The sequence below is a fragment of the Mirounga angustirostris genome, unplaced genomic scaffold (assembly GCF_029215605.1).
Source record: "Mirounga angustirostris isolate CCGP_5_RB_7025 unplaced genomic scaffold, mMirAng1.0.hap1 SCAF_3, whole genome shotgun sequence".
Classification (NCBI taxonomy): domain Eukaryota; kingdom Metazoa; phylum Chordata; class Mammalia; order Carnivora; family Phocidae; genus Mirounga; species Mirounga angustirostris.
This window is the reverse complement of record NW_026991711.1, coordinates 86,505,802-86,530,412: the sequence shown is the minus strand read 5'-3', so window position 1 is coordinate 86,530,412 and position 24,611 is coordinate 86,505,802. Positions and strand designations below refer to the sequence as shown.

Here is a 24,611-nt window from a genome sequence, read left to right as displayed (position 1 = left end):
CCCCAAAGCACGCAACGGCCGAGCTTGAAAATGGCGGAAAGTGCCGCCGCCTGCTGCAGGCGAGGGGTCCCGTGCCGCCGCTGCACTCACCCTCCAGCGCTGAGCAGAGCTCCTAAGGAATGGTGAGCGAAGGGTTCGTCTTCACTGTCGGGAATGTCTCTCCCGCCCGGCCTCTTCCTTCCACCCCTCTCAATCCCTCTCCTCCAAAGGAGCAGCCGCCATCTTCCCCTACGAGCCACCGAGCGCACGCCCTAGCGTCATCACGCACCGTCGAGCGTTACTACGTCACGCGCGCCTGGGGCGCCTAGCTCCGTCGGCCTCAATCTGCGCAGGTGCCTAGGTGAAGGGCGGGACCCGACCAGATCCTCACGCGGCTTCAGTGAATGCTTGCTTTGTTCCCGCTGAGAGGAAATCGGCGCTGCCTCCGGAGGAGGGTTGAGGCCCGTGCGATTTGCCGTACTTTCTTCATACTGTGAGCTAAACTAATGCTCTCAAAAACACCCGTTTTTCCAAAATTTGAATAAGAAATTTGTTCGGGGGCGGTGTGGCAGTTACAGTGTGTGGCCAAGCCCACCCACAGTGAAACTGGGGGCAAGGCACTTGGCCTTACCAAGTCTACGCATGGGTGAAATTGGGGCTCCTGCCTGACCGTGTTTTGAGCATTTAAATGAAAGCATCTAGCTTAGAGGCGCCTGGGTGGCTCAGTTGGTTAAGCGACTGCCTTCGGCTCAGGTCATGATCCTGGAGTCCCGGGATCGAGTCCCGCATCGGGCTCCCTGCTCGGCGGGGAGTCTGCTTCTCCCTCTGACCCTCCCCCCTCTCATGTGCTCTCTCTCTCTCATTCTCTCTGTCAAAATAAATAAAATCTTTAAAAAAAAGAAAGAAAGAAAGAAAGAAAGAATCTAGCTTAGTCAAGCACGAAGTTGGAGTTTACATTACCCGATGCAAATCGTTCCTGTAGGTTATCTCCCTTCCTCACAGTCAGACCAAGTTGTAAAAACAGCCCTATGGTACAACCACTTTGGAAAACTGTTTAAACAGTGTCTGTTAGAGCCAAGTTTATAGTCACCCTGCAACCCAGCAGTTCCACTCCAATTGGAATGAGTGTATACATCTACCTGTGGCTTGTACAAGAGTGTTCATAGCAGCTTTGATCGGAGTAATCAACCACTGGTAACACAAATATCCATCGGCAATTGTGCCCCTAAATGAATTGTATTGTGGTTCTACAGTGAACTGCCCAGCCAGGGGAAATAATTACTGATAAACACAACAACTTGGAAGCATATCACAGGCACTGTTAAGTCGGCTCAAAAGAGACACTGAATGATTCCTTTTTTTTTTTAATTTTTTAAAGATTTTATTTATTTGTCAGAGAGCACAAGCAGGGGGAGCGGCAGGCTGAGCAGACAGAAGGAGAAGCAGGCTTCCCGCTGAGCACGGAGCCTACGGACTCAATCCCAGAACCCAACCAAAGGCAGACGCTTAAGCGACTGAGCCATCCAGGCATCCCTGAATGATTCCATTTATGTGAGGTTCAGAATACAACTTCCAAACAAGTTGTCTTCTAACTTTTGGGAAATAATATAGCAATATGAATCAAGAATTTTAAAATATTGGGTCTCCTGGCAGGCTCAGTTGGTAGAGCATGCAACTCTTGATCTCTGGGTCATGAGTTTGAGCCCCAGGTTGGGCAGAGAGATTACTTAAAAAATAAAGTTTCAAAATGAAAGACTATTATAGGCAAATGGGAGTGAGAATAAGGAAGTTATACTAGACAAAAAGGTAGATTGTTATGGCAAAGTCACCTTGCTTTAGAGGATGGCAGGGGTCTATCAGGCAAAATACCTAACTAGTGCTGATTAGGTGATTTACTGATTGACTGGCTTAAGATCCCATTTCTGGGAGAGCCCAAACTATAGTTATGTTAAGTCTTGTTTCGGTGATGTGGGGCTAAACATAAGTGGCTCCATTTTATGGTGGTCTTGTTTTTAACACTAGGATATGTGGGGGTATATATACCTCTAAAAGAATATGTAGAGGTGGGAGTGGGAGGAGCAGGGATGGGTGGTATGGAGGAACTCAACTCAATCAACAGACCACTATTTAAGTATTAAATAGTGCTGCCCTCCATTCCCTCTAACTTCCAGGCACAGAATAAACCAGTTCTCAAAGGGTTCCTTACAGTGTAAGAGACAGACAATTCCAGTTTCATGTGGTTAAGTGTAGGATATGATGGCAGGAACTCTGAAGGAAAGTGGGATTCTCACAGGCTGAAGTGGGAGAATGGAGTCAGGAAAGTGACCCTAAGGAGTCCACCCTTAAGTAGGGTTCTAAAGGTAGAAAAGAAAAGTGACAAGCAAGTGGTCCATTCCTAGATACTACAGCAACAAGTGGTAGGGAAGGCATTCAAGCATATTAAAGTGTCCTGACCCTTGAATATTCTCAAGATGTGCTACATTAGAGGATCAAAGTAATAATAACTAAAAGCTATTCATACCTCTAATCTTGCAAGTCCTGCTGGGAAAATTGCTTTTTAAATTGACTAGGAGATAGACTACAAGTATGCAAACAGTTATATTCTGTATTCTATAGAATTCTATACAAGTGATCTTCTGTCTCCAAAAAAAGTTAAGGAATCTCTATTCAAGGCACTTGGCTAGCTCTGTCGGTAGAACACACAACTCCTGATCTAGGGGTTGTGAGTTGGAGCTCCACATTAGGAATAGAGGGGGGAGGAGCCCGGGTGGCTCAGTCGGTTAAGTGGCTGCATTCAGCTCCGGTCATGATCCCAGAGTCCTGGGATCAATTCATCCGCATCAGGCTCCCTGCTCAGCGGGGAGCCTGCTTCTCTCTCTACCCCTCTCCCTGCTCATGTTCTCTCTCTCTCTCAAATAAATAAATAATATATTTTTAAATTATTTACTTTTTATTTATTTATTTTAATTTTATTTATTTATTTGACAGAAAGAGAGAGAGCACAAGTAGGGGGAGCAGCAGGCAGACAGAGAAGCAGGCTTCTCGTTGAGCAGGGAGCCCAATGAGGAGCTTGATCCTAGGACCCTGGGATTATGACCTGAGTGGAAGGCAGATGCTTAACCATTTAACCGACTGAGCCATCCAGGCACCCCCCCTTTTCTTTTTTTTAAGTTTCATTCATTTATTTATTTGACAGAGAGAGTACAAGCAGGGGGAACGGCAGACAAGAGGGAGAGGGAGAAGTGACTCCCCGCTGAGCAGGGAGCCCAAGACATGGCTCCATCCCAGGACCCTGGGATCATGACCTGAGCGGAAGGCAGACACTTAACCGACTGACCCACCCAGGTGCGCCAATAAATAAAATCTTAAAAAAAAAAAAAAAAAAAGAGGCAGAAAGCTGTTATATACTAACTATTACGGGATTAGAAACTTAGGGGAAAAAAATCAACGAGCAAAATTAAAGATCTAATTGGCTTTGTTACGTGATTCATAAATCCTGCAGTATCCCATCCAGCAAAAAGAAAGGAACTCCAAGGAGCTACACAAAAGAAGAGTTTTATAAACAGAATTGGGGTGGGACAATTAACAAAAGAAAAGTAAGGATTGTTTCAGGTAAGGTCACCTTCCCTGAGGGGGGAGGGCAATCTTATTAGGTGGAATACCTCAACTTCCTTTGGAGAATGGAGAGGGCCCATGTGACAGTGTTGGGGAGGAAAAATTTCCTATACCATTTAAGATTCTTCTAACCTAGTCTAAGAATAAATTTGACATGAGACAGATTAACAGGAGAAAAAAGCCAAGTTAATTACATGTGCAGGGAAGCCCAATAACAAAATTCAGACCCAAAGAAATGACCAAGGCAGGCAGTTTTTATAGTTTTTAAACAAAGAGACAATAAATCTATGAGGAATTAACAGGACAAAGAAAATTCATGTTCATGAGCTTCAATTAGCAAGGAATTTTAAACAATTAATGTTGGGGTAGTAAATTAGTAAAAAGTAATAGCATTATTTATATAGCCTTCTCAGGTCTAAATGCCATATCTCTGGAAATAAGGATGTATATTTACCTCCTGGTATAGAAAGGATGCCTTTCACATGGGAGATTTATTTCCTGTTTCCTGGAGACAGAGGGGCATCAGAGTTCTTTTTGCATTGGCTGTTTAAGTAACTTTTATTTAAAATAATCAGTATACCAGGGCACCTGGGTGGCTCAGTGCATTAAGCATCTGACTCTTGATCTCAGCTCAGGTCTTGATCTGAGGGTAGTGAGTTCACGCCCCACCTTGGACTCCACTCTGGGCATGAAGCCTACTTAAAAAATAAGTAGGGGCACCTGGATGGCCCAGTCAGTTAAGCATCCAACTCTTGATTTTGGCTCAGGTCACGATCTCAGGGTCATGATATGGAGCCCCACATCGGGCTCCATGCTCAGCTGGGAGTCTGCTTGTCCCTCTCCCTCTGCTCCTCCCCACCCCAATACATACATAAATAAAATCTAAAAATAAGTAAATAGGGGGCCTGGGTGGCTCAATAGGTTAAGTGTCCAACTCTTCATTTGGGCTCAGGTCATGATCTCAGGGTTGTGAGATTGAGCCATGCACTGTGCTCTGCACTCAGCACAGAGTCTACTTGGGATGCTCTCTCTCCTCCCTCTGCCCCTTCCCCTGCTCGCTCACTCAAATAAATAAATAAATAAATAAATAAATATTAAAAATAAATAAAGTAAACAGTATGCCAAAGTAGCACATTTTGGCTGGCCTCTGCCAGGTCCTCCTGAGCTATGATGGCCTGCATGGAGCCTCCCAGGTGGCATCCTGGAATCACGGTAGGAGTAATGGTGACTAGCAGCCGGCATCCTCGTTGTGTCCTGGGCAAGAGGAAAGGGTCAGTTGAAGCCGTCAGTTTTCAACTTCCTGGGGGCCATTTGGTGTTCAGTGAAATGTGGGAAGAATGTGCTCAAAGGGAAACCTGGGAAGAAGCAGCTCTTCACCTGAAAAATATTCACTTTGCCTTAGTTGTGAATTCCTTTGTTGAGAAAGAAAATTACCATTATGTGACCATACTAATGAAAGGAGAGGTGAATGTGACTCATGACCCGGAACCAAAGAATGCAGAGCCTGAAAAAAATGGAAGTTGGGAGTGGGTTCCCTGGGAAGAATTTTCTCCTCTGGACCAGCTTTTCTGGGCTCTGCCTTGTTTAAAGGAACAAGGCTGCAATACATTTAAAGAAGATTTGGATCATCTGGTAGGATACAAAGGACATCATCTCTGGGGAACAAGAAGATAACCTGATTTATTTTAAAAAGACAAAATAAGGTCTTGTTAGAGAATAAAAAATATCTACATTTCAGAACAACTCCATTTTATCTAAAAAGTTCCATATGATTGTCAATTTATTTGATCTCTCTTAATATACCCACCATCCTTTCAGCCAGTACTTGTGAAGAACTTGTCATTATGTCATGAATTGCATTTCAGACTCAGTGTGACAAATGGTGATATTGTGGCCAAAAAAAAAAGAAAGCACATTTTGGGTTGGCTTAATTTTGGCCCCCGCAACAGATTACCTCACTGGTACTGACCAAAAAATCCCTGACTGACCAGTTAAGACTACATTTGAAGGAAGTTGAAACTGCAATTAGGTTAGGGATTAAACCCCAGATTGGTGATGTGGTCTAGCATAAGTGACTCCATTTTGGGCCTGTGATTTTCTTTTTTTGTTTTTTTTTTTAGATTTTATTTATTTATTTGACAGAGAGAGAGAGAGCACAAGTAGGCAGAGTGGCAGACAGAGGGAGAGGGAGAAGCAGGCTCCCTGCTGAGCAGGGAGCTCGATGCAGGGCTCGAACCCAGGACCCTGGGATCATGACCTGAGCTGAAGGCAGATGCTTAACCGACTGAGCCACCCAGGCGCCCCTGTGATTTTCTTTTTAACCAGAGACATACCACCCAAATGCAATGTGTGTTCTTGTTTGGAACCTAAATTGAACAAACTGACTTCAGGAAAAAAAGAAAAAGAAAAAAGAAATTTTTGATAAAATGAGGACATTTGAACATGGATTGGGTGGATATTACATGACATTAAAAAATTGTTCAATTTTTTGGGGTGCCTGGGTGGCTCAGATGGTTAAGTGCCTTTGGGTTGTGATCTCCAGGTCCTGGGATCAAGCCCCACATCGGGCTCCCAGCTCAGCAGAGTCTGCCTCTCTGTGTGTGTCTCTTTCTCAAATGAATAAATTAAAAAATACTTAAAAAAAAGAACTGTTCAATTTTTACATGTAACAATGAAATTTGATTATGTTTTTTATTAATTTTTTTTGAGAGAGAGAGCATGTGTGAGCAGGGTGGGAGGGGCAGAGGGAGAGGGAGAAAGAGAGAGAATCTTAAGCAGGATCAACTCGAGGCTCGATCTCATGACCCTGCCATCATGACCCAAGCCAAAATCAAGAGTCGGACACTTAACTGAGCAACCCAGGTCCCCCTGATTAAATTTTTAAAATATTTTCCTATTAGTTACATTCTGAAGTATTTGTAAGTTAAATAATATATAAAATGATATGATGGTATTTGCTTTAAAACATTCTAGCTAAGGATATCAGCAGAAATGGTTAGTAGGAACATCCAAAAAGACTCTCCTCCGTAAAACAACACATTGGCAAAAATTTCTCAAAATCAACCTTGCAGTTTTTCAGAATTGGGGAAATTAACTAAGGGTTTGCAACAATCTGAGGAATGATTTTTTTTTTTTTTAATGGCTGAATACCCTTAAGGGGGAAAGGGAGGAAAGAGGGAGACAGATGACACAACTTTGCAAGGTGACAGGTAATGAGAATTCATTATGCTATTCTATTTTTGTGTGTATTTGAAATTTTCTTTATTCCTTTTTTTAGAAAGATTTTATTTATTTAGAGAGAGCACGTGAGCTGGGGTGGGGAAGAGAGGGGCAGAGGGAGAGACAGAATCCCAAGCAGACTCCATACTGAGCTCAAAGCCCGACACAGGGCTTGATCTCATGACTCTGAGATCATGACCTGTGCCAAAATCAAGAGTTGGACACTTAACCAACTGAGCCACCCAGACACCCTGAAATTGTCTTTAATAAAAGGTTTAGGGGTGCCTGGGTGGCCCAGTTGGTTAAGCATCTGCCTTTGGCTCAGGTCATGATCCCAGAGTCCTGGGATGGAGCCCTGAGTTGGGCTTTCTGCTCAGCGGGGAGTCTGCTTCTCCCTCTCCCTCGGACCCTCCCCCTTGCTCGTGCTCTGGTGCTCTTGTGCTCTCTCTCTCTCAAATAAATAGAAAAAAATATTTAAAAGAATAAAAAATAAAATAGAAGGTTGAATAATTGCCTCATTATTTTGGGGGGATTAATACATGCAAATGGCACCAAATTAAATATATGAAGGGGAGGGCGCCTGGGTGGCTCAGTCGTTAAGCGTCTGCCTTCGGCTCAGGTCATGATCCCAGGGTCCTGGATTGAGTCCCACATCAGGCTCCCTGCTCTGCGGGAAGCCTGCTCCTCCCTCTCCCACTCCCCCTGCTTGTGTTCCTGCTCTCGCTGTGTCTCTCTCTGTCAAAAAAATAAATAAAATCTTTAAAAAAATATATATATATATATGAAGGGGAAAACAGTGAAAAGATGATCACTCTCACATCCTAACACCTCTCTAGAGGCAGTCACTCTTACCAAAGAGTGTACCTTTGCGAAGACACATGTATGAAAATATTGTACGCAAGATTTCTTCTCCTACACAAATAGGATACTATACAAACTTATCTTACTTCTCCTGTGGCAATATATCTTGACTCTTTTCCTTCTCAGTTCACATACAGATATAGCCTTCATCCTTTTAATAGCTTCTTGGTTTTCTGTTGTATGGCTGAACAATTTATTTATTTATTTGATGAGTGCTATACTAATAGCACTTAGATTACTTTTTTTATTTATTTTTTAAGTTTATTTATTAAGTAATCTCTACCCCCAACATGGGGCTCAAACTCCTGACCCTGAGATCAAGAGTTGCCTGCTCTTCTAACTGAGCCAGCCAGGCACTTCTGCTAATACAAATAATGCTGCAATCACCATCACCATATGTTCTTTTTTTTTTTTTTTTAGTTTATTTATTAATTTAAGTAATCTCTCTACCCAACTGAAGTGTCTGAATTAAAAGACCAAAGAGGGGCACCTGGGTGGCTCAGTTGGTTAAGTGACTGCCTTCGGCTCAGGTCATGATCCTGGAGTCCCAGGACTGAGTCCCACATTGGGCTCCCTGCTCAGCGGGGAGTCTGCTTCTCCCTCTGACCCTCCCCTTCTCATGCTCGCTCTCTCTCTCTCATTCTCTCTCTCAAATAAATAAATAAAATCTTTAAAAAAAAAATTCTTTAAAAAAAAAAAAGACCAAAGAAAATAATGCATATAGTTTATTTAAATATACAGTTCTAATGCTTTGAGAAAAATTCATGTTAGAATACCGCATACACAACTACAGATTTGGCCTACATCCCAGGGGAGAAGAACACTCGACCTCATGTCAATAGGCCTGAATCAGAGTGTTGATTCTACCACACAGTGAACTGGTGTTGACTTCTATTGTCTCCACTGCTGTGTTAAAGAAAAAAAAGAGACAACAGACCAAAAATGGAGTTGCTTGTGCTAAGCCCCACATCAGCAAACCAAGACTTACTATCTAAACTAATTGCAATTTCAGCCTTTCCCAGGAATGTGACCCTTTAACCAGTCCATCAGAATTACCTGATCAGCACTGGTGAGGTCATCTACATAACAGATCCCTGCTCTTCCTGCAAAGGAAGATGACCTTGCCTGAAACAACCCCCTCTTTTCTAGAAACTTACTTTTTTCTATTCCCTTTTGCTCATAAAAGCCTTCCGTTTTGTTCAGCTCCTCAGAGCTCCATTCTGTTTGCTAGATGGGATGCTGCCTGATTCATCAGTCATGAATAAAGCCAATTTGGTCTTTAAATTTACTAAGTTAAATTTTGTTTTTTCAAAAATGCTTGTTATAGAATTTTAGAACTAAATTCAGGGATACCGGGTGGTTCAGTCAGTTAAGCATCTGCCTTAGGTTGGGGTCATGATCCCAGGGTCCTGGGATGAAGTCCTGCGTCAGGCTCCTTGCTCAGCAGGGAGCCTGCTTCTCCCTCTGCCTGCCACCCCCCTGCTTGTGTTCTCTCTCTCTCTCTGACAAATTAAAAAAAAAAAAAAAAGGACTAAATTCAGCAACCTCAGTCCCCATTCCAGGGTTTGTCCTTGACTTTGGGCATATGCAAATGCCTCTATTAAAACTTCATCCAGGGCGCCTGGGTGGCTCAGTTGGTTAAGCGACTGCCTTCAGCTCAGGTCATGATCCTGGAGTCCCGGGATTGAGTCCCGCATCAGGCTCCCTGCTCGGCAGGGAGTCTGCTTCTCCCTCTGACCCTCCTCCCTCTCATGCTCTCTGTCTCTCATTCTCTCTCTCGCAAATAAATAAAATCTTAAAAAAAAAAAAAAAAAAACTTCATCCCATTTTGTGTCCTAAATACTTTTCTATCACCAGGAATCCCATTAACCACAGAAGTCTGTGTTCAAATCTTTTCCGGAGTTTACATTTTATCTCTCTTATTTACTGACTGCATAATATTGATTTTTCTGAGTTTCACTTTCTTCTTTGGTAAATGGAATAACATGGCTCAATCTTCAAAATAAATTACAAATCTGACCACATAACTCCAGTGCTCTGAAGAGGTTCAGAATAAGCTTCCCCAAAATGTGCCACTTTAGCATGTAGATTACTTTGGGCTGAAGTCAATCAAGGCCCAAAAGACTCAAGAAGAGCTTTTTACCTCTCCCATAACTGCCTGAAATAATTCAGATAGAGGGCATGGTTCAGGAAGAGGACTATCACCAGAGATAACTACAAAGAATATGGGGCAGGCATGGTAAACTGGGTGGGGGAGGGGGGGAAGCTGGCAGGGCCTGGAGATCAAATTCCTCTGCATCCCACTGTCTCTACAAAGCATGGCAAATATTTGTTGTAAACAAATATTTGCTGTACCCATTTTCCCATAAATTGTCTTCCTCCCCTTAGAAGTCCCAGACCCGGGCATCGGAGTGGCTCAGTCGTTAAGCATCTGCCTTCGGCTCAGGTCATGATCCCAGGGTCCTGAGATTGAGCCCTGCATTGAGCCCCGCATCAGGCTCCCCACTCAGCAGGGAGCCTGCTTCTCCCTCTCCCTCTGCGTGCTCCTCCCCCTACTTGTGCTCACTCTCTCTCTCTCTGAAATAAATAAAATCTTAAAAAAAAAAAAGTCCCAGACCCCAGCAAACCAAGACTTACTATCTAAACTAATTGCAATTTCAGCCTTTCCCAGGAATGTGACCCTTTAACCAGTCCATCAGAATCATCTGATCAGCACTGGTGAGGTGTCTTCTCCTTAGTTCAGGATGGCATATAAGCCTGAATTGCCTGATTGTGGGTCTAATTTTTTTTTTAATTGGTTCTATGCCCAATGTGGTGGTTTGAACTCATGACCCTGAGATCAAGAGTGCATGCTCTACTAACTGAGCCAGCCAGCGCCCTGCCCCCTGTGGAGCTCATATTCTTATGGGGCTTCCGTACATATGTAATTAAGTTTGTTTTTCTCTTGTTAATCTGTCTTATGTTAATTTAATTAATAGGCCAGCCAAAAGAATCTAGAAGGGTAAAGGAAAAATTTTTCTTCCCCTACAGTTATCATTCTAGTCCAGGTACAAGCAGACTGTGCCTGCAGTCTAGTTAAAAATAGCTTTACCTTTTTAAGGGGTTAAAAAAAAAAAAGACTAAAAATATGTGACAGAGAACATATATAACCCACAAAGCCTGACATATTCTCTGACCCTTCACAGAAAGTTTGTTGACCCTTGCTCTAGTCCAAGCCATGTTTGTGTGAACTTTTGCAATCTCCTAACTGTTCTCTCCACTTCCCTTTTTCATCTCAGTTTCCCCTCCCACCTAACTCCAGTTTTCTACACTGTAGCCAGAATGACCTGTTTAAAACACAAATCAGATCTTATTTCTTTCTTACTTAAAACCTCCAAATAGCTTCCCAACATATAAAATCCAAACCTCTGGCTCCATAATCCAAGTCTGCTTACATCTGCAATCTCAGCTCCTAATAGTTTTTCCCTGACTTACAAAGCTCTAGCCATTTCAGCTTGTTTTCTCTGTACCCATACCCCTACCCCCAATCATGCCTTTGTGTTTAGCATTCTCGCCTGATCTGGAACTCTCCACCCCCCCCTCCCAGATTTTCCTATCCTTGGCAGTTCAAATAACATCTCAAGAAGGCCATCCCCGAGCACTATATGTAATATAGCACTTGTTCCCAGGCTAATCTACTTAGTTGTTTTTTTCTTGTCTGTCTCTTCCCACTAGAATGTAGGCTCCAGGAGACCTGAAACCTTCTTATCTTGCTCTCCTTCTTTAATCCCAACCTAATATGGTGGGCACTCAGTAAAACGTGTTGAATAAATAAATGACCTGATGTTAAGAAGGTTATGAGTATTAGCATAAAGACCTTAGAATGTTTAAAAAATTCTCTTAAGTGTTGTGTGAAGTTTCAGTAAGATACATAAAACACTTAACAGTGCCTAGCCACAGGGGCGCCTGGGTAGCTCAGTCTGTTGAGCCGCTGCCTTCTGCTCAGGTCATGATCCCAGTATCCTGGGATTGAGCCCCACGTCCGGCTCCCTGCTCAGGGGAGAGCCTGCTTCTCCCTCTCTCTCTGCCTGCCGCTCTGCCTACTTGTGCTCTCTCTCTGTCTCTCTGTCAAATAAATAAATAAAATCTTTAAAAAAAACAAAAACAAAAAAAACAGTGCCTAGCCACAAACACCTGGGCTCAAAGGCAGCCTGTCCTGGGTCCTTCTCTATTTCGAATGCAAATAAACCTGGGAGGTACAAGACCTGTGTGTGTACATGTGTGAGAGAGACAGAAGGAAAAGAGGAGATTCAGCTGGGTAGTACCCCAGGGTCATACCAATTACTAAAATATTGAAATACTGGGGCGCCTGGGTGGCTCAGTTGTTGAACCTGTGCCTTCGGCTCAGGTCATGATCCCTGGGTCCTGGGATCCTGCCCCACGGGAGGCCTGCTTGTCCCTCTCCCACTGCCCCTGCTTGTGTTCCCTCTCTCGCTGTGTCTCTCTCTGTCAAATAAATAAAATCTTTAAATATATATATATATTGAAATACTTTCCTAAGTAACCTGTGACCACTCCCATCTCCCCGGGATCTTATCCTGATCTGGCAATTAGAGACTTAATGTGTGATTGCACTAAGGTCAATGGCCCCTAAGTTGTTAAATATTTTGCAAACCACCCCTGTTCACTGAGGCTGTCGGTTAAGCACTGTCATTTAAGACTTTTTTTTTTTTAAGATTTTATTTATTTATTTGACAGAGAGAGACACAGCGAGAGAGGGAACACAAGCAGGGGGAGTGGGAGAGGGAGAAGCAGGCTTTCCTCAGAGCAGAGAGCCCGATGCGGGGCTCAATCCCAGGACTCTGGGATCATGACCTGAGCCGAAGGCAGACGCTTAACGACTGAGCCACCCAGGCGTCCCAAAGCACCAGACTCTTGATTTTAGCTCAGGTCATGATCTCAGGGTCATGAGATGGAGCCCCACATCCTTCTCAGGAGTGCTCAGTGTGGAGTCTGCTTGGGGATTCTCTCTGCTCTCTCTCTCTGCCTCTCCCCCCCAAATAAATAAAATCTTAAAACAAAATAAAACAAAACACCCCTACTCATTGAAAATTAAAACTGGCAGAAGCAAGTTTCTGAAAAGGTGAGGTCTGATTAGAGTCTAGTCAGAATCCCAGTTTTGCCAAGGGCTTCCTCTGTACAGTTTTTTTTTTTAAGATTTTATTTATTTATGTTTGAGAGAGAGTTTGCACACAAGTGGGGGGTGGGTAGGAGCAGAGGGAGAAGCAGGCTCTGAGTGTGATGCAGGACTTGATCCCAGGTCCCCCGGATCATGACCTGAGCTGAAGGCAGAAGCTTAACCGACTGAGCCAGCCAGGCGCCCAGTCTCTGTGCCATCTTATATAGGGAAGCAAGCTGTGATTCTGATCATGCCTATTTAAACCAGCCCATTTTATCCACCAATAACAGGACATACAGCTAACGTTTTGTTTTTCCACTTTACAGAGGCATAGAACTGCCAGCATCTGCATCGGATGCTGAAATGCAAATAAAGATGTTGAAATCTGTAATAGCAGATGCAGAGCTGTAGTTCCCCCAGCTGTGAGTTTGCAGTACAGGGGATGTGGGTGGCTAAGAGGGACAACAGCAGGCTGGCACCATAAGAGGAGGCACTGAAACTGCTGACGCCTTTTTTGGGGCCCTGTGAGACAGGGCAGGGACTAGACTCGGGTGCCCTCACCCCTAACTACAAAATTCAGCCTTCTTCGGCTAGGTCCGTAGAAGGAAAAGCTGAGCTGTCCCGGAGTAAAAGAGCTCACGCGAGAGCAGAAGTAGGATATTCACCTAAAAGGGAAGCCAGCTGGGAGCGCAGGACCAAACCGGGCAGCGCTAAGATGGATGCCAATGCCCACCTTTCACCCACTTTGTCTCTCATTATAATATTAAAAATCACGCCCAGGGGCAGAGATGTAATATGCTAATTAGACATGGGCGGCACGAAGAAGCATGGCCTTTATTTAAGTGCGCAAGCTGGGGGTGGGGGGAGCGGGGGGAGACCAATCCCTGCCCCTAGACGTTTAGACTTCATTCTTTTCCTGCTTAAGTCTCCTCACAGCTCTCTGGGTGACCTCTTCTCTCGGAGCCAGCCTGAGGACTCTTTCCTTTGTGTTGTCTCCTTTGTGCGGGAACAGAAGCCCCAATAAAGCCTTGCCTGGAACTCTCCTTTGGCCTCTCGTCGATTTGTACTGTTCAGAGAACCCAAGGGCCGGTTGGCTATCAGAGGAGGTAGCTGAGGCCCTCCTTTGCTCCTGTCTTTCCAGATGAGTGCAGGCCCAGCAGGGGTCTACAAGCCTGAGACCCAGAGTTCCCAAGTCCATAAGGGGAAGGGGGGCTGAGCATTTGACACTCTCGTGTCTAAGCTGAAGAAAACTGACCTGGATGAGAAGGCAAGTTCAGTTCTCAAACGTCTTTCAGAAGTACAAACATTTACCTCTTTTGTATGTTTACTCAAGTATCTAATTTTTACTTTCAGTCAAATAAAAAAAAATGTTTTTTTAAGTAGGCTCCACACCCGACATGGAGCTCCAACTCACAACCCCAAGATCAGGAGTCTCGTGCTCTTCCGGCTGAGCCAACCAGGTGCCCCAAAATCAAAAATTTTTTTTACGTTTTATATATTTTTTCCAGCGTTATTGAAGTGGCTGACATAGAACATTGTATTAATGATTATATATAATTCATTATATTATAATTAATGATTATATATATGATTATATATAGTCAAATGATCACCACAATAAGTTTAGTTAACATCCATGACCTCACATAGAATTTTTTTCCCAATGGAGACAACTTTTAAGATCTACTCTTAGTGGGGCGCATGGGTGGCTCAGTTGGTTAAGCGACAGCCTTCGGCTCAGGTCATGATCCTGGAGTCCCAGGACTGAGTCCCACATCAGGCTCCCTGCTCAGCGGGGAATCTGCTTCTCCCTCTGACCCTCCCCCCTCTCATGCTCTCTCTTTCAAATAAATAAAATCTTCCAAAAAAAAAAAAAAAGATCTACTCTTAACAAATTTCAAACATACAATACAGTATTTTTAAAATTATTTATTTATTTATTTTAGAAGAGAGAGGGCACATGAAGGGAGGGGAGGCAAAGAATCTTCAAGCAGACTCCCTCCTGAGTGCAGAGCCAACAAAGGCTCGATCCTAGGACCCAGAAAATCATGACCTGAGCTGAAACCAAAAACCAGATACTCAATTGACTGAGCCACCCAGGTGCCCCTACAAACAGTATTATTAACCATGGTCACCAGGCTGTGTATTATGTCCCCAGGCCTTATTTATCTTATTAGTAGAAGTCTGTACCTCTTGACCACCTTCACCCATTTCACACCCCTTCCCCCATCCTTTGACAACCACCAATCTGTTCCCTGTTTCTTTGAGTTTGGGTTTTTTGGATTCCACATATAAGTGAGATTATATGGTATTTGTCTTTCTCTGACATTTCACATAGCAGAATGTCCTTAAGGTCCATCTAAATAAAAATATTTTGGTTGTGGGGCGCCTGGGTGGCTCAGTCGTTAAGCATCTGCCTTTGGCTCAGGTCATGATCCCAGAGTCCTGGGATCGAGCCCCACATCGGGCTCCCTGCTTGGTGGGAAGCCTGCTTCTCCCTCTCCCACTCCCCCTGCTTGTGTTCCTTCTCTCGCTGTGTCTCTTTCTGTCAAATAAATAAATAAAATCTTTAAAAAATAAATAAATAAATAAAATATTTTGGTTGTAAGCCATTTAGCTCCTGAAAAAGTTCATCTGTTTACTAGATGAGAAATAGTCCATGAACAAGTGACCATAATATACCATACTATTTCTCTATCAGAAAAAGAATCAGCTCTTGACATAGAGCTTTTTCTGTATTCCAGATATTTGGTATACAATTTCTAGAAATAGAATCACTAGGTCAGAGTATGAACATTTTTATGGTACTTGATCCATTTCGGGGGTGCCTTTGTTTATACAACCTGCCATAACCCTCTTCCCTCATCTGGGAACACCACCTCCACCTCCCTCCCCCCTCCAACCATGTGGTTCCTGGGAAATATCTGTCGTTTAGTGAACTTAGTGACACTTGTCTTCACACAACCAAATCTACTAGCTTACATGCATGCGCTCTTTGTGCACATTCTCCGCCTTCCTTCCTATGAAAATAGACAAACCGTCTCTGCTCTTATTGTACCTCTCCTCTACTTAGCCACTGGACCCCATTTCTTCTTTCCTCTCTGGGCTTTGCTCTTGTGGTTCATTTCTATCCCACACAGTAAATTTGTCAGCCCCCCGGGTCATTCCCATCGACAGATAAACATGCGAACATTCACAAGTACCTTCCGTCTCCAATCCTCTCTTGGCCCCCCACCTCCCCTGCCAGCTCCCTCTCCAAAGCTGTCGCCTTCACACCGTCCCCTACAACCCTTCCCTACATAGCTATACACTGCCCTCAGGCCCACTACCTTTTTCTGTTTCTCCCAAGCTTCGGGCCATTACACTTTGTATTCATTTTTTTTTTCTTCCAAATTTTTAGTTAAATTCTAGTTAGTTAACGTATAATGTAATATTGGTTTCAGGAGTAGAATTTAGTGAATCATCACTTCCACTCTGTATTCTTTCTCCCCTGCATGTTTGATTCTCAGACTTCACAAGGGTGTCCTCCTTGGAGAAGCCTCTGGCCAACCAACCTAAAGTAGTCCTCCCAGTAACTCCATTGTTAACCTGTTTTCTTCATGCATGTAGCACTACTGGAAATTGTCTTGTTTGTTTACCTCATTATCTCTCCTTACTAGACTGCAAGCTTCCTGAAAGGATCTTTTTGGCCTTGTCAGCCCTGTATCCTTGGAGGCTGGAACAGTACCTGAGACAGCTAATATGTGTTCAACACATACCTACCCAACTAAAGAAAGCCATGTGGGATGTGGCTGATACAGGTGGAAAGCATAAGCAGCTAAGTCTGCAGGGAGTTTTAAAGTTGTCAGAGAAAGGCTGAGCAGTTGAAAGACTAGAAATCAACTGTCAAGTGAAAAAGAAGGGGCAGGACATTCTTTTTTTTTTTTTAAGATCTTTTTTATTTTATTTTTAAAGATTTTTATTTATTTATTTGACAGAGAGAGAGACAGCGAGAGAGGGAACACAAGCAGGGGGAGTGGGAGAGGGGGAAGCAGGCTTCCCGCCGAGCAGGGAGCCCGACGCGGGGCTCGATCCCCAAGACCCTGGGATCATGACCTGAGTGAGCCGAAGGCAGACAAGCCGCTTAACGACTGAGCCACCCAGGCGCCCCAGGGGCAGGACATTGTAAACAGAGAGAGCAGCAGGCTGTGCTGCAGACAACACTGGTTGCTTTCTGGACCCTTGAAAAGCTCAGTGTGGCTGGACTGCCACAGTGGGGTGAGAAGTTTCAAGTATGCTCCCAATGCCTGTGCTCTGGAGCATCATAGCAGACTAAACTCCTTAAGACAAAATCCTAGAAATACTGTATTATTGAATATGCCTTCCACCACGACCCAAAAAAGAAAAAGAAAGAAAGAAAAACCCACCTGAGCTTCCAGAAAAGCAAGAGAAATCTCCAGGGGCAAGAAACGAGTTGGGAAATGAAAGCCAGAGTAGTCAAATTCAAAGTGATGTTGCAGCAACTTTGGTTGGAATCAGAGAGGTGTTATCAGGCCTGACTAGTGGCTTCCTTCAGTTTACGTCCAGGTTCAGTCTTGGGGCTGGGAAATTAGCACTGAGCCCCCCTGCATCAAGCCAGGAATTTGAAGGGCTCCCTTCAGTGAAAATTGGGCTCTGGCCACAGGCCCAGGAAGACAAGGACGCTTGTCACTATCCATGGCACTGGGTTAAAAAAGTCTCCTCTGAGGGGCGCCTGGGTGGTTCAGTTGGTTAAGCAGTCAAGTCTTGATTTTGGCTCAGGTCATGATCTCAGGGTCCTGGGATCGAGCATCAGGCTCCGCACTCAGTGGGGAGTCTGCTTCAGGAGTCTCTCTCCCTCTGCCCCTCCCCCTGCTCACTTTCTCTCTCTCTCTCAAATAAATAAATCTTAAGAAAAAGAAGTCTCCTTTGAGAAATCAAAACCTGAAATTTACATGGCATATGGCATAGGAATCCCTAAGCCTAGAAATTATTATAAGAAATGTTCCCAAGCCGTTGATACTATGGGCCTGGAGATGTGCAAGCCCCTCTGCACAAACACTCCTACAATGCAGGCATGTTTCCACAGTAAAAGCAATTCTAATTAAAGATCAAAATAATACAAAACAAATAAACATACACCAGGAACTTGAGATGACCAAAGAGAATGAAAGAGAATATAAATATATTTAAAATTATAAAAGAAGTGATAGAAACCATGATGGAAGAAGAAGACACTATGAAAAAAAGAACTGGCTGATTTGGAAGACACCAAATTAAAAATCATGGAATAGAAAACTATAGTTTTCTTGCCCTTAAGTTTTATTTATTTAAGTAATCTCTACACCCATCGTGGGGCTCAACCTCACGACCCTGAAATCAAGAGCTGCACACTCTAACCAAGCCAGCCAGGTGCCCCTAGAAAACTACAGTTACTGAAATAAGCAACTTGATGGATAGGGCTGGGGAGTGTGGGAATGGCAGAGAGGGATGGGAAGTGACTGTTAATGGAAACAAGACTTCTTTTTGGAGTGAGGGAATGGGTTTTTTGTTTGGTTGGTTTTGTTTTTAAGATTTTATTTACTTATTTGAGAGAGAGAACAAGCGGAGGGGAGAGACAGAGGGAGAGGGAGAAGCAGGCTCCCCGCTGAACACAGAGCCAGACACGGGGCTCGATCCCAGGAACCTGGGATCATGACCCAAGCCAAAGGCAGACACTTAACCATCTGAGCCACCCAGGCACCGCTGGAATGATGGAATGTTCTAAACTTAGACTGTTTTGATGGTTGCACAACAGTGTAAATACACTAAAGATTATTAATTTGTACATATTAAATGAGTGAACTTTATGGTACATAAATTATATTTCAATGAATCTGTTTAAAAAGCCTCCATGGATACATTAAAGAGCAGATTAGTCATAGCTGGAGAGAATTAGTGATTGAAAAGATAGATGTGTAGAAATCACTCAAAATGCAGCATCATGAGATAAAGAGATGAGAAACATAAAAGAGAGGCCACGATATACAGAATAAGGAAATCAAATATAGATCTAATAAAAGTCAATATGGAGAGAAGAGGGAGGATGGAAAAGAAGCTACAGTTAAAGTGACAATAACTAAGAACTTGTCCCAAATCATAAAAGACATGAATCCACTCATAGAAGCACAGTAACTCCTAAAGAGAATAAAAATGAATCCATACCCAGACACCTTGTAGTGAAACTGTAGAACACAACAAACAAGAAAAAAATCATAAAAACAATTAGAAACACATTATCTACCAACAACATTAGGACTCTCATATTTCCTATCAGCAACAATAGAGGTCATAAAACAGGACTAATACGATCTTCAAAGTACCCTGGAAAGTTAATGTCTATATAGAATATGAACTTCTTTTTTTTTTTTTTTAAGATTTTATTTATTTATTTGACAGAGAGAGACACAGCGAGAGAGGGAACACAAGCAGGGGGAGCGGGAGAGAGAGAAGCAGGCTTCCCACGGAGCAGGGAGCCCGATGTGGGGCTCGATCCCAGGACCCCAGGATCATGACCTGAGCCGAAGGCAGACGCTTAACGACTGAGCCACCCAGGCGCCCCTAGAATATGGACTTCTACAACTACTATTCAAAATGACAGTAAAAGACATATTTGGCCAAAGGCAGGCTGAGAATGTTTACTGTCACACTCTAATTCAAAAGAGGATCTTTGTGAAAAAGAAAACCCAGGAGGAAGGAGATAGGCAGAGAGCAACGATAAGCAAGTAAGTTGGTAAAAACGTATGTAAATCTATGCACTGCCTGTAAAATAACAACTAATAAACACTAATACGCGTGTATGTGTGTGTCCAGGGTGAAAACAGGGTCAAACTGAAGTCCTGAACAAAAATAGCCTGAAGGGGAAGGGGGTGGAACTCGGGAGTTGGTAATGTGATGAGAACTAAAGCGTTTACATCGTTTCCATCTTCCATCATCCTTGTGTTACTTAGAAGGGCTAAGACTTTAGTAAGACAATTAGGAGTGTTCAATTTTAAGGGTAACTACCTAAAAATAATATAGGAGGTTTAATTTTCCAAGGAAGATCAAGGCAGGGGTATAACACTCACTCCAATGAAAGGCTGGAAAAAGAAGAGTTTATATGGGGGGTGCCCAGGTGGCTCAGTCAGTTGAGTGTCCAACTCTTGATTTCGGCTCAGGTCACCATCTCAGGGTCATGGGATTGAGCATGGTGTCTCAGGCTCTGTGCTCAGCGGGGAGTCTACTTGAGATTCTCTTTCCTCTGCCCCTCCCCACCGTGCACACTCTCTCTCTCTCTAAAATAAGAAATAAGTTGTTAAAAAAAAAAAGTTTACACAGAAAAGCATGGTAAGCAGGAAATGTCTTAAGTCTCACTGAGGCCACAGACTCTGAGAGCTGGCATCCTGTCCTGATTCTGTATCCTCATTAAAAGACAGCACCTGACACAATAAAGTTGCTCATTAAATGGCAATGTGGGGTATTCTTCTGTACATTTTTTTTTAAAGATTTTATTTATTTATTTATTTATTTGAGAGAGAGAATGAGAGACAGAGAGCATGAGAGGGAGGAGGGTCAGAGGGAGAAGCAGACTCCCTGCTGAGCAGGGAGCCCGATGCGGGACTCGATCCTGGGACTCCAGGATCATGACCTGAGCCGAAGGCAGTTGCTTAACCAACTGAGCCACCCAGGCGCCCCTTCTGTACATTTTTCATAAGCAAAAATATCATATTTTTAAAGATTTTATTTTTAAGTAATCCCTACCCCCAATGTGGGGCTCGAACTCAACCCTGAGATCGAGAGTCGCATGCTCCACCAACTGAGCCAGCTAGGCGCCCTAAAAATAACACATTTTAAATACCTTTAAAAAAAGATTTGAGAGAGCAAGCATGCACAAGTCAGGGGAGGGGCAGAGGAGAGAGAATCTCAAGCAGACTCCCCACTGAGCACAGAGCCTGATCCTGAGATTACCACCTGAGCCAGAATCAAGAGTTGGACACCTAACCAACTGAGCCACCCAGGCACTCCACATTTTAAACACCTTTGAAACTAGGTTGAACATTTCCCCACTAATTTGGCAATTGGATATAACTTATGTCTCTATACTTAACCCTTTTTAAAACTGGAGTCTTAATTTTTTTTTTTTTTTAAAGATTTTATTTATTTGACAGAGAGACACAGCGAGAGAGGGAACACAAGCAGAGGGAGTGGGAGAGAGAGAAGCAGGCTTCCCGCCGAGCAGGGAGCCCGATGCGGGGCTCGATCCCAGGACCCCGGGATCATGACCCGAGCCGAAGGCAGACGCTTAATGACTGAGCCACCCAGGCGCCCCTTAATATTTTATTTTTAAAAGATCTTTACAGGGGCACCTGGTTGGCTCAGTTGGAAGAGCATATGACTCTTGGGAGTCATGGTTCAAGTCCCACATTGGGTGCAGAGATTACTAAAAAATAAATACTTAAAAAATAATGAAAGCTCTTTTAAAAATATACATCTTCACTCTTTGCCTATCTTCTCTGCTATAAATTTTATCAGGCTGTTGATTGCCTTAAGTTAGTGATTTTAGCTTTAAGGATTTATTTATCATTTTAGAAAGAGAAAGAGCATAAACTGGAAAGGCAGAGGGAGAAGAGAGAATCTTAAGCAGACTCCGCACTGAGCGCAGAGACCAACACAGAAGCCAACGTGGGCCCAATCTCAGAAACCCAAGATCAAGACCTGAGCAGAAACCAAGAGTCGGATGCTCAACAGACTGTGCCACCTAGGTGCCGCGTAATTTTATTTTATTTTATTTTTATTTTTTTAAAAGATTTTATTTATTTATTTGACACAGAGAGAGAGAGCACAAGCAGGCAGAGGGAGAGGGAGAAGCAGGCTTCCCACCGAGCTAGAAGCCCGACATGGGGCTCGATCCCAGGACCCCAGGACCATGACCTGAGCCGAAAGCAGCCGCTTAACCAACTGAGCCACCCAGGCGCCCCGGTGCCCTGTAATTTTAAATTCTTACATCAAGTCTTTCCATATTTTTTATTTCTTCTAAGTTTAGAAAGTTCTGTTTTTTAAAAACCCATAAGTTCCAGTTGCCTTTGCATATGGAGAACTGTTAAGTTCATCTTACAAGCTCTCCATTAACAAGGAGAATTTATTTAGCACATGCATGGCCACAAGCTGGTGTTGATGTGGCTTGGGAGATAGAGGTACAATTTGAAAAGGTATCAGTCATGAAGCTGGAAGTATCCCGTACCTGGGAGAGATTTATTAGAATTACAAAATATGAATACTGGAAACCTTAAAAGGTGATACATCTTGATTTTTAAATTTGGCATACAAGTTATTAGCCTACTGAAAAGGCAAAATGAATTAGGAAAGAGGTTCTCACCAAAAGATATTCACCTTCACTATTCCCAAATGTTTCCTTAAAATCACTTTCATCATTTTGTCTACAAGTAGTAGTAGTAGAGGCAGATTTTTATTTTCAAAGATTCTGAGAGACAGAGAGAGCATGAACGAGGGGGGTGGGGAACAGAGGGAGAGGGAGAAGCAGGCTCGCTGCTGAGTGTGGGGCCTGATCCCAGGACGCTGAGATCATGACTGATCCAAAGTCAGAGGCATAACCAAATGAGCCACCCAGGCACCCGAGATAGATTTTTATTTTTTAATTTTTTTTATTTTTATTTTCAAAAATATTTTATTTATTTATTTGACAGAGAGAGACACAGCGAGAGAGGGAACACAAGCAGGGGGAGCTCAGCGGGAAGCCTGATGTGGGGCTCGATCCCAGGACCCTGGGATCATGACCTGAGCCGAAGGCAAACACTTAACGACTGAGCCACCCAGGCACCCCGGAGATAGATTTTTAAAAATGGAACTTGTATTACACAGAAAAACGCAGTTATGCGTAGGAAACGATATACATCTTTAAACTCCAGAAATTTGGGGACCAAATTTTGATTAATGGTCCTATCATTACTGCTGCTTTTGTCAACAGTTAATCTACCTGAAATCCTTATTTCAGTGACCTGCAGGACATCTGTGTTGGCAGCTGAGAGCTGTGCTGTCCAATCCAGTAACCGCTAGCCACTAGTGGCTATTTAACTTTTAAAATCTAAATTGAGGGGCGCCTGGGTGGTTCAGTCATTAGGCGTCTGCCTACGGCTCAGGTCATGATCAGGTCGTGGGATCGAGCCCCGCATTGGGCTCCCTGCTCCGCAGGAAGCCTGCTTCTCCCTCTCCCACTCCCCCTGCTTGTGTTCCCTCTCTCTCTGTCAAATAAATAAATAAAATCTTTAAAATAAATAAATAAATCTAAATTGAGTAAAATGTGAAATTCAGTTCCTCAGTCGCACTAGCCTTAAGTGCTCAATAGCTGCATGTGGCTAGTAGCTACCATGTTGGACAGTGCATAGAATATTCCTGTCTTGCAGAAAGTTCTGTTGGAAAGCTTGGACTTAATTGTCCTTCAGAATTCCCAAGTGTATTCTGGGCTATTTGCCCACCACCTCAACCCAACTCATGGAACCCTCTTCTCTGATTTTATTACTCAGGTACATTCTTGCTTCTCCCTGAGCTCCACACTCACCTTTCTCAAAACAGGGGCTGTGTATTTGCTCAACATTTACTACTAAGTACCTACTCAGTGGCATGCAAAGGAAAAGGGAGTCACGCATAACCCAAATCTGAATGTTACTTCAGGTTTGGGGGCATACAGACCTGCTTTCACTCTGCTGCCACCATTCACCTGGTTCTGCCTCTAGTCCCTGCTGACAACGAAGGAAGACATGTTACTATCAAGTGCTACTCGGGACCCGAGATTACCTAGTTTCAATTTGCATCAGGGTTCCTTAAAGCAATTTGATGGCAGTGACCACATGTATATTTTTCACAAGTGTCAGTTTAAATCCTTAATGATAATTGCTTTCATAGAATATGAAATTATGGGGGGTGGGGGTATGGGTTAGCCCAGTGCTGGATATTAGGAGGGCATGTATTGCATGGAGCACTGGGTGTTATATGCAAACAATGAATCATGGAACACTACATCAAAAACTGGTGATGTACTGTATGGTGACTAACATAATAAAATAAAATAAAAAAGAATATGAAATTATACCAACACCGGGTCTGACCTTTGGCTCACAACTCTCCCCAGAAAAATTTGAATATGAACTGAGTAGTAAATATCAGGAAATTCTGGTCAATGTTCCCAAGTGCAATAATGCTACTTACAGAGAAGGCATTTTTAAAAATGCATGCTTAAGTATTTCAACAAAGTATCAAGCTGCTTCCAACTGCTTCCTAGCAAAAATAGAGAGGAAGCAAATATTAGAAATGTTATCTGTGAAATGTAGGTGATGAGCAGAAAGGCAATCAATGTACTGGTGTTTTGAGCTTCCCTGTTTAAATTTTTCATAAAAGTAAAAAAAATGTTACACAACTGGCATGTCCTGTGGGCCTCCGTAATTTAGTTTTTCTTAAAGTGTGTCCCTTTTTATTGCTGACTAGTATTCTATTAGAAATATACATTTTGTTTATTCATTCACCAGTTGGTGGGTACTGTTTCCAGTTATTGGCCATTATGAATAATGCTGCAATGACTACTCACATGCAAGTCTTTATGTAGGCATCAGTGGTTTTATAAATAAGCTTAAAACATTAATGTTTGGTAAGAATGGCTTATGCTGCTCAGGCTTCATTCAGTAAATGCTGTTTTTCAAGCCTGAAGTTTAATAATTTTTTTTTTTTAAGATTTTATTTATTTATTTGACAG

The 24,611-nt window shown here is 43.2% G+C and overlaps 2 protein-coding genes and 1 long non-coding RNA gene across 13 annotated transcripts in view; 2 read left to right on the top strand and 1 right to left on the bottom strand.

Annotated features, from left to right (window-relative positions):
- The window catches only part of WDR33 (WD repeat domain 33), a 156,530-nt gene that overhangs the window by 118,655 nt on the left and 13,264 nt on the right, over positions 1 to 24,611 (bottom strand). For 4 of the 11 annotated variants that reach the window (XM_064586363.1, XM_064586365.1, XM_064586366.1 and 1 more), the window contains exon 1: positions 91 to 267. The exons of 1 other annotated variant lie outside the window; for it this stretch is intronic. The gene's annotated coding sequence lies outside the window, so the exon portion shown is untranslated. Of the gene's footprint in view, positions 1 to 90; positions 268 to 24,611 lie in introns of those variants that run through there. 6 more of the 11 variants (XM_064586370.1, XM_054506256.2, XM_064586369.1 and 3 more) reach the window with 3 other exon arrangements.
- Positions 331 to 22,959, top strand: LOC135363862 (uncharacterized). The gene is made up of 3 exons (XR_010410097.1): positions 331 to 472; positions 19,268 to 19,593; positions 21,437 to 22,959. It is a non-coding gene; the product is annotated as an uncharacterized LOC135363862 (long non-coding RNA).
- Positions 2,844 to 9,917, top strand: LOC123839169 (nucleotide triphosphate diphosphatase NUDT15-like). The gene has a single exon (XM_054506261.2). The coding sequence runs from the start codon at positions 4,762 to 4,764 to the stop codon at positions 5,266 to 5,268; it is 507 nt and encodes a 168-aa protein (XP_054362236.1). The 5' UTR covers positions 2,844 to 4,761; the 3' UTR covers positions 5,269 to 9,917.

Bases quoted from the DNA above. Each gene is read 5' to 3' on its own strand.
- LOC123839169 (XM_054506261.2), top strand. From the start codon at position 4,762: ATGATGGCCTGCATGGAGCCTCCCAGGTGGCATCCTGGAATCACGGTA.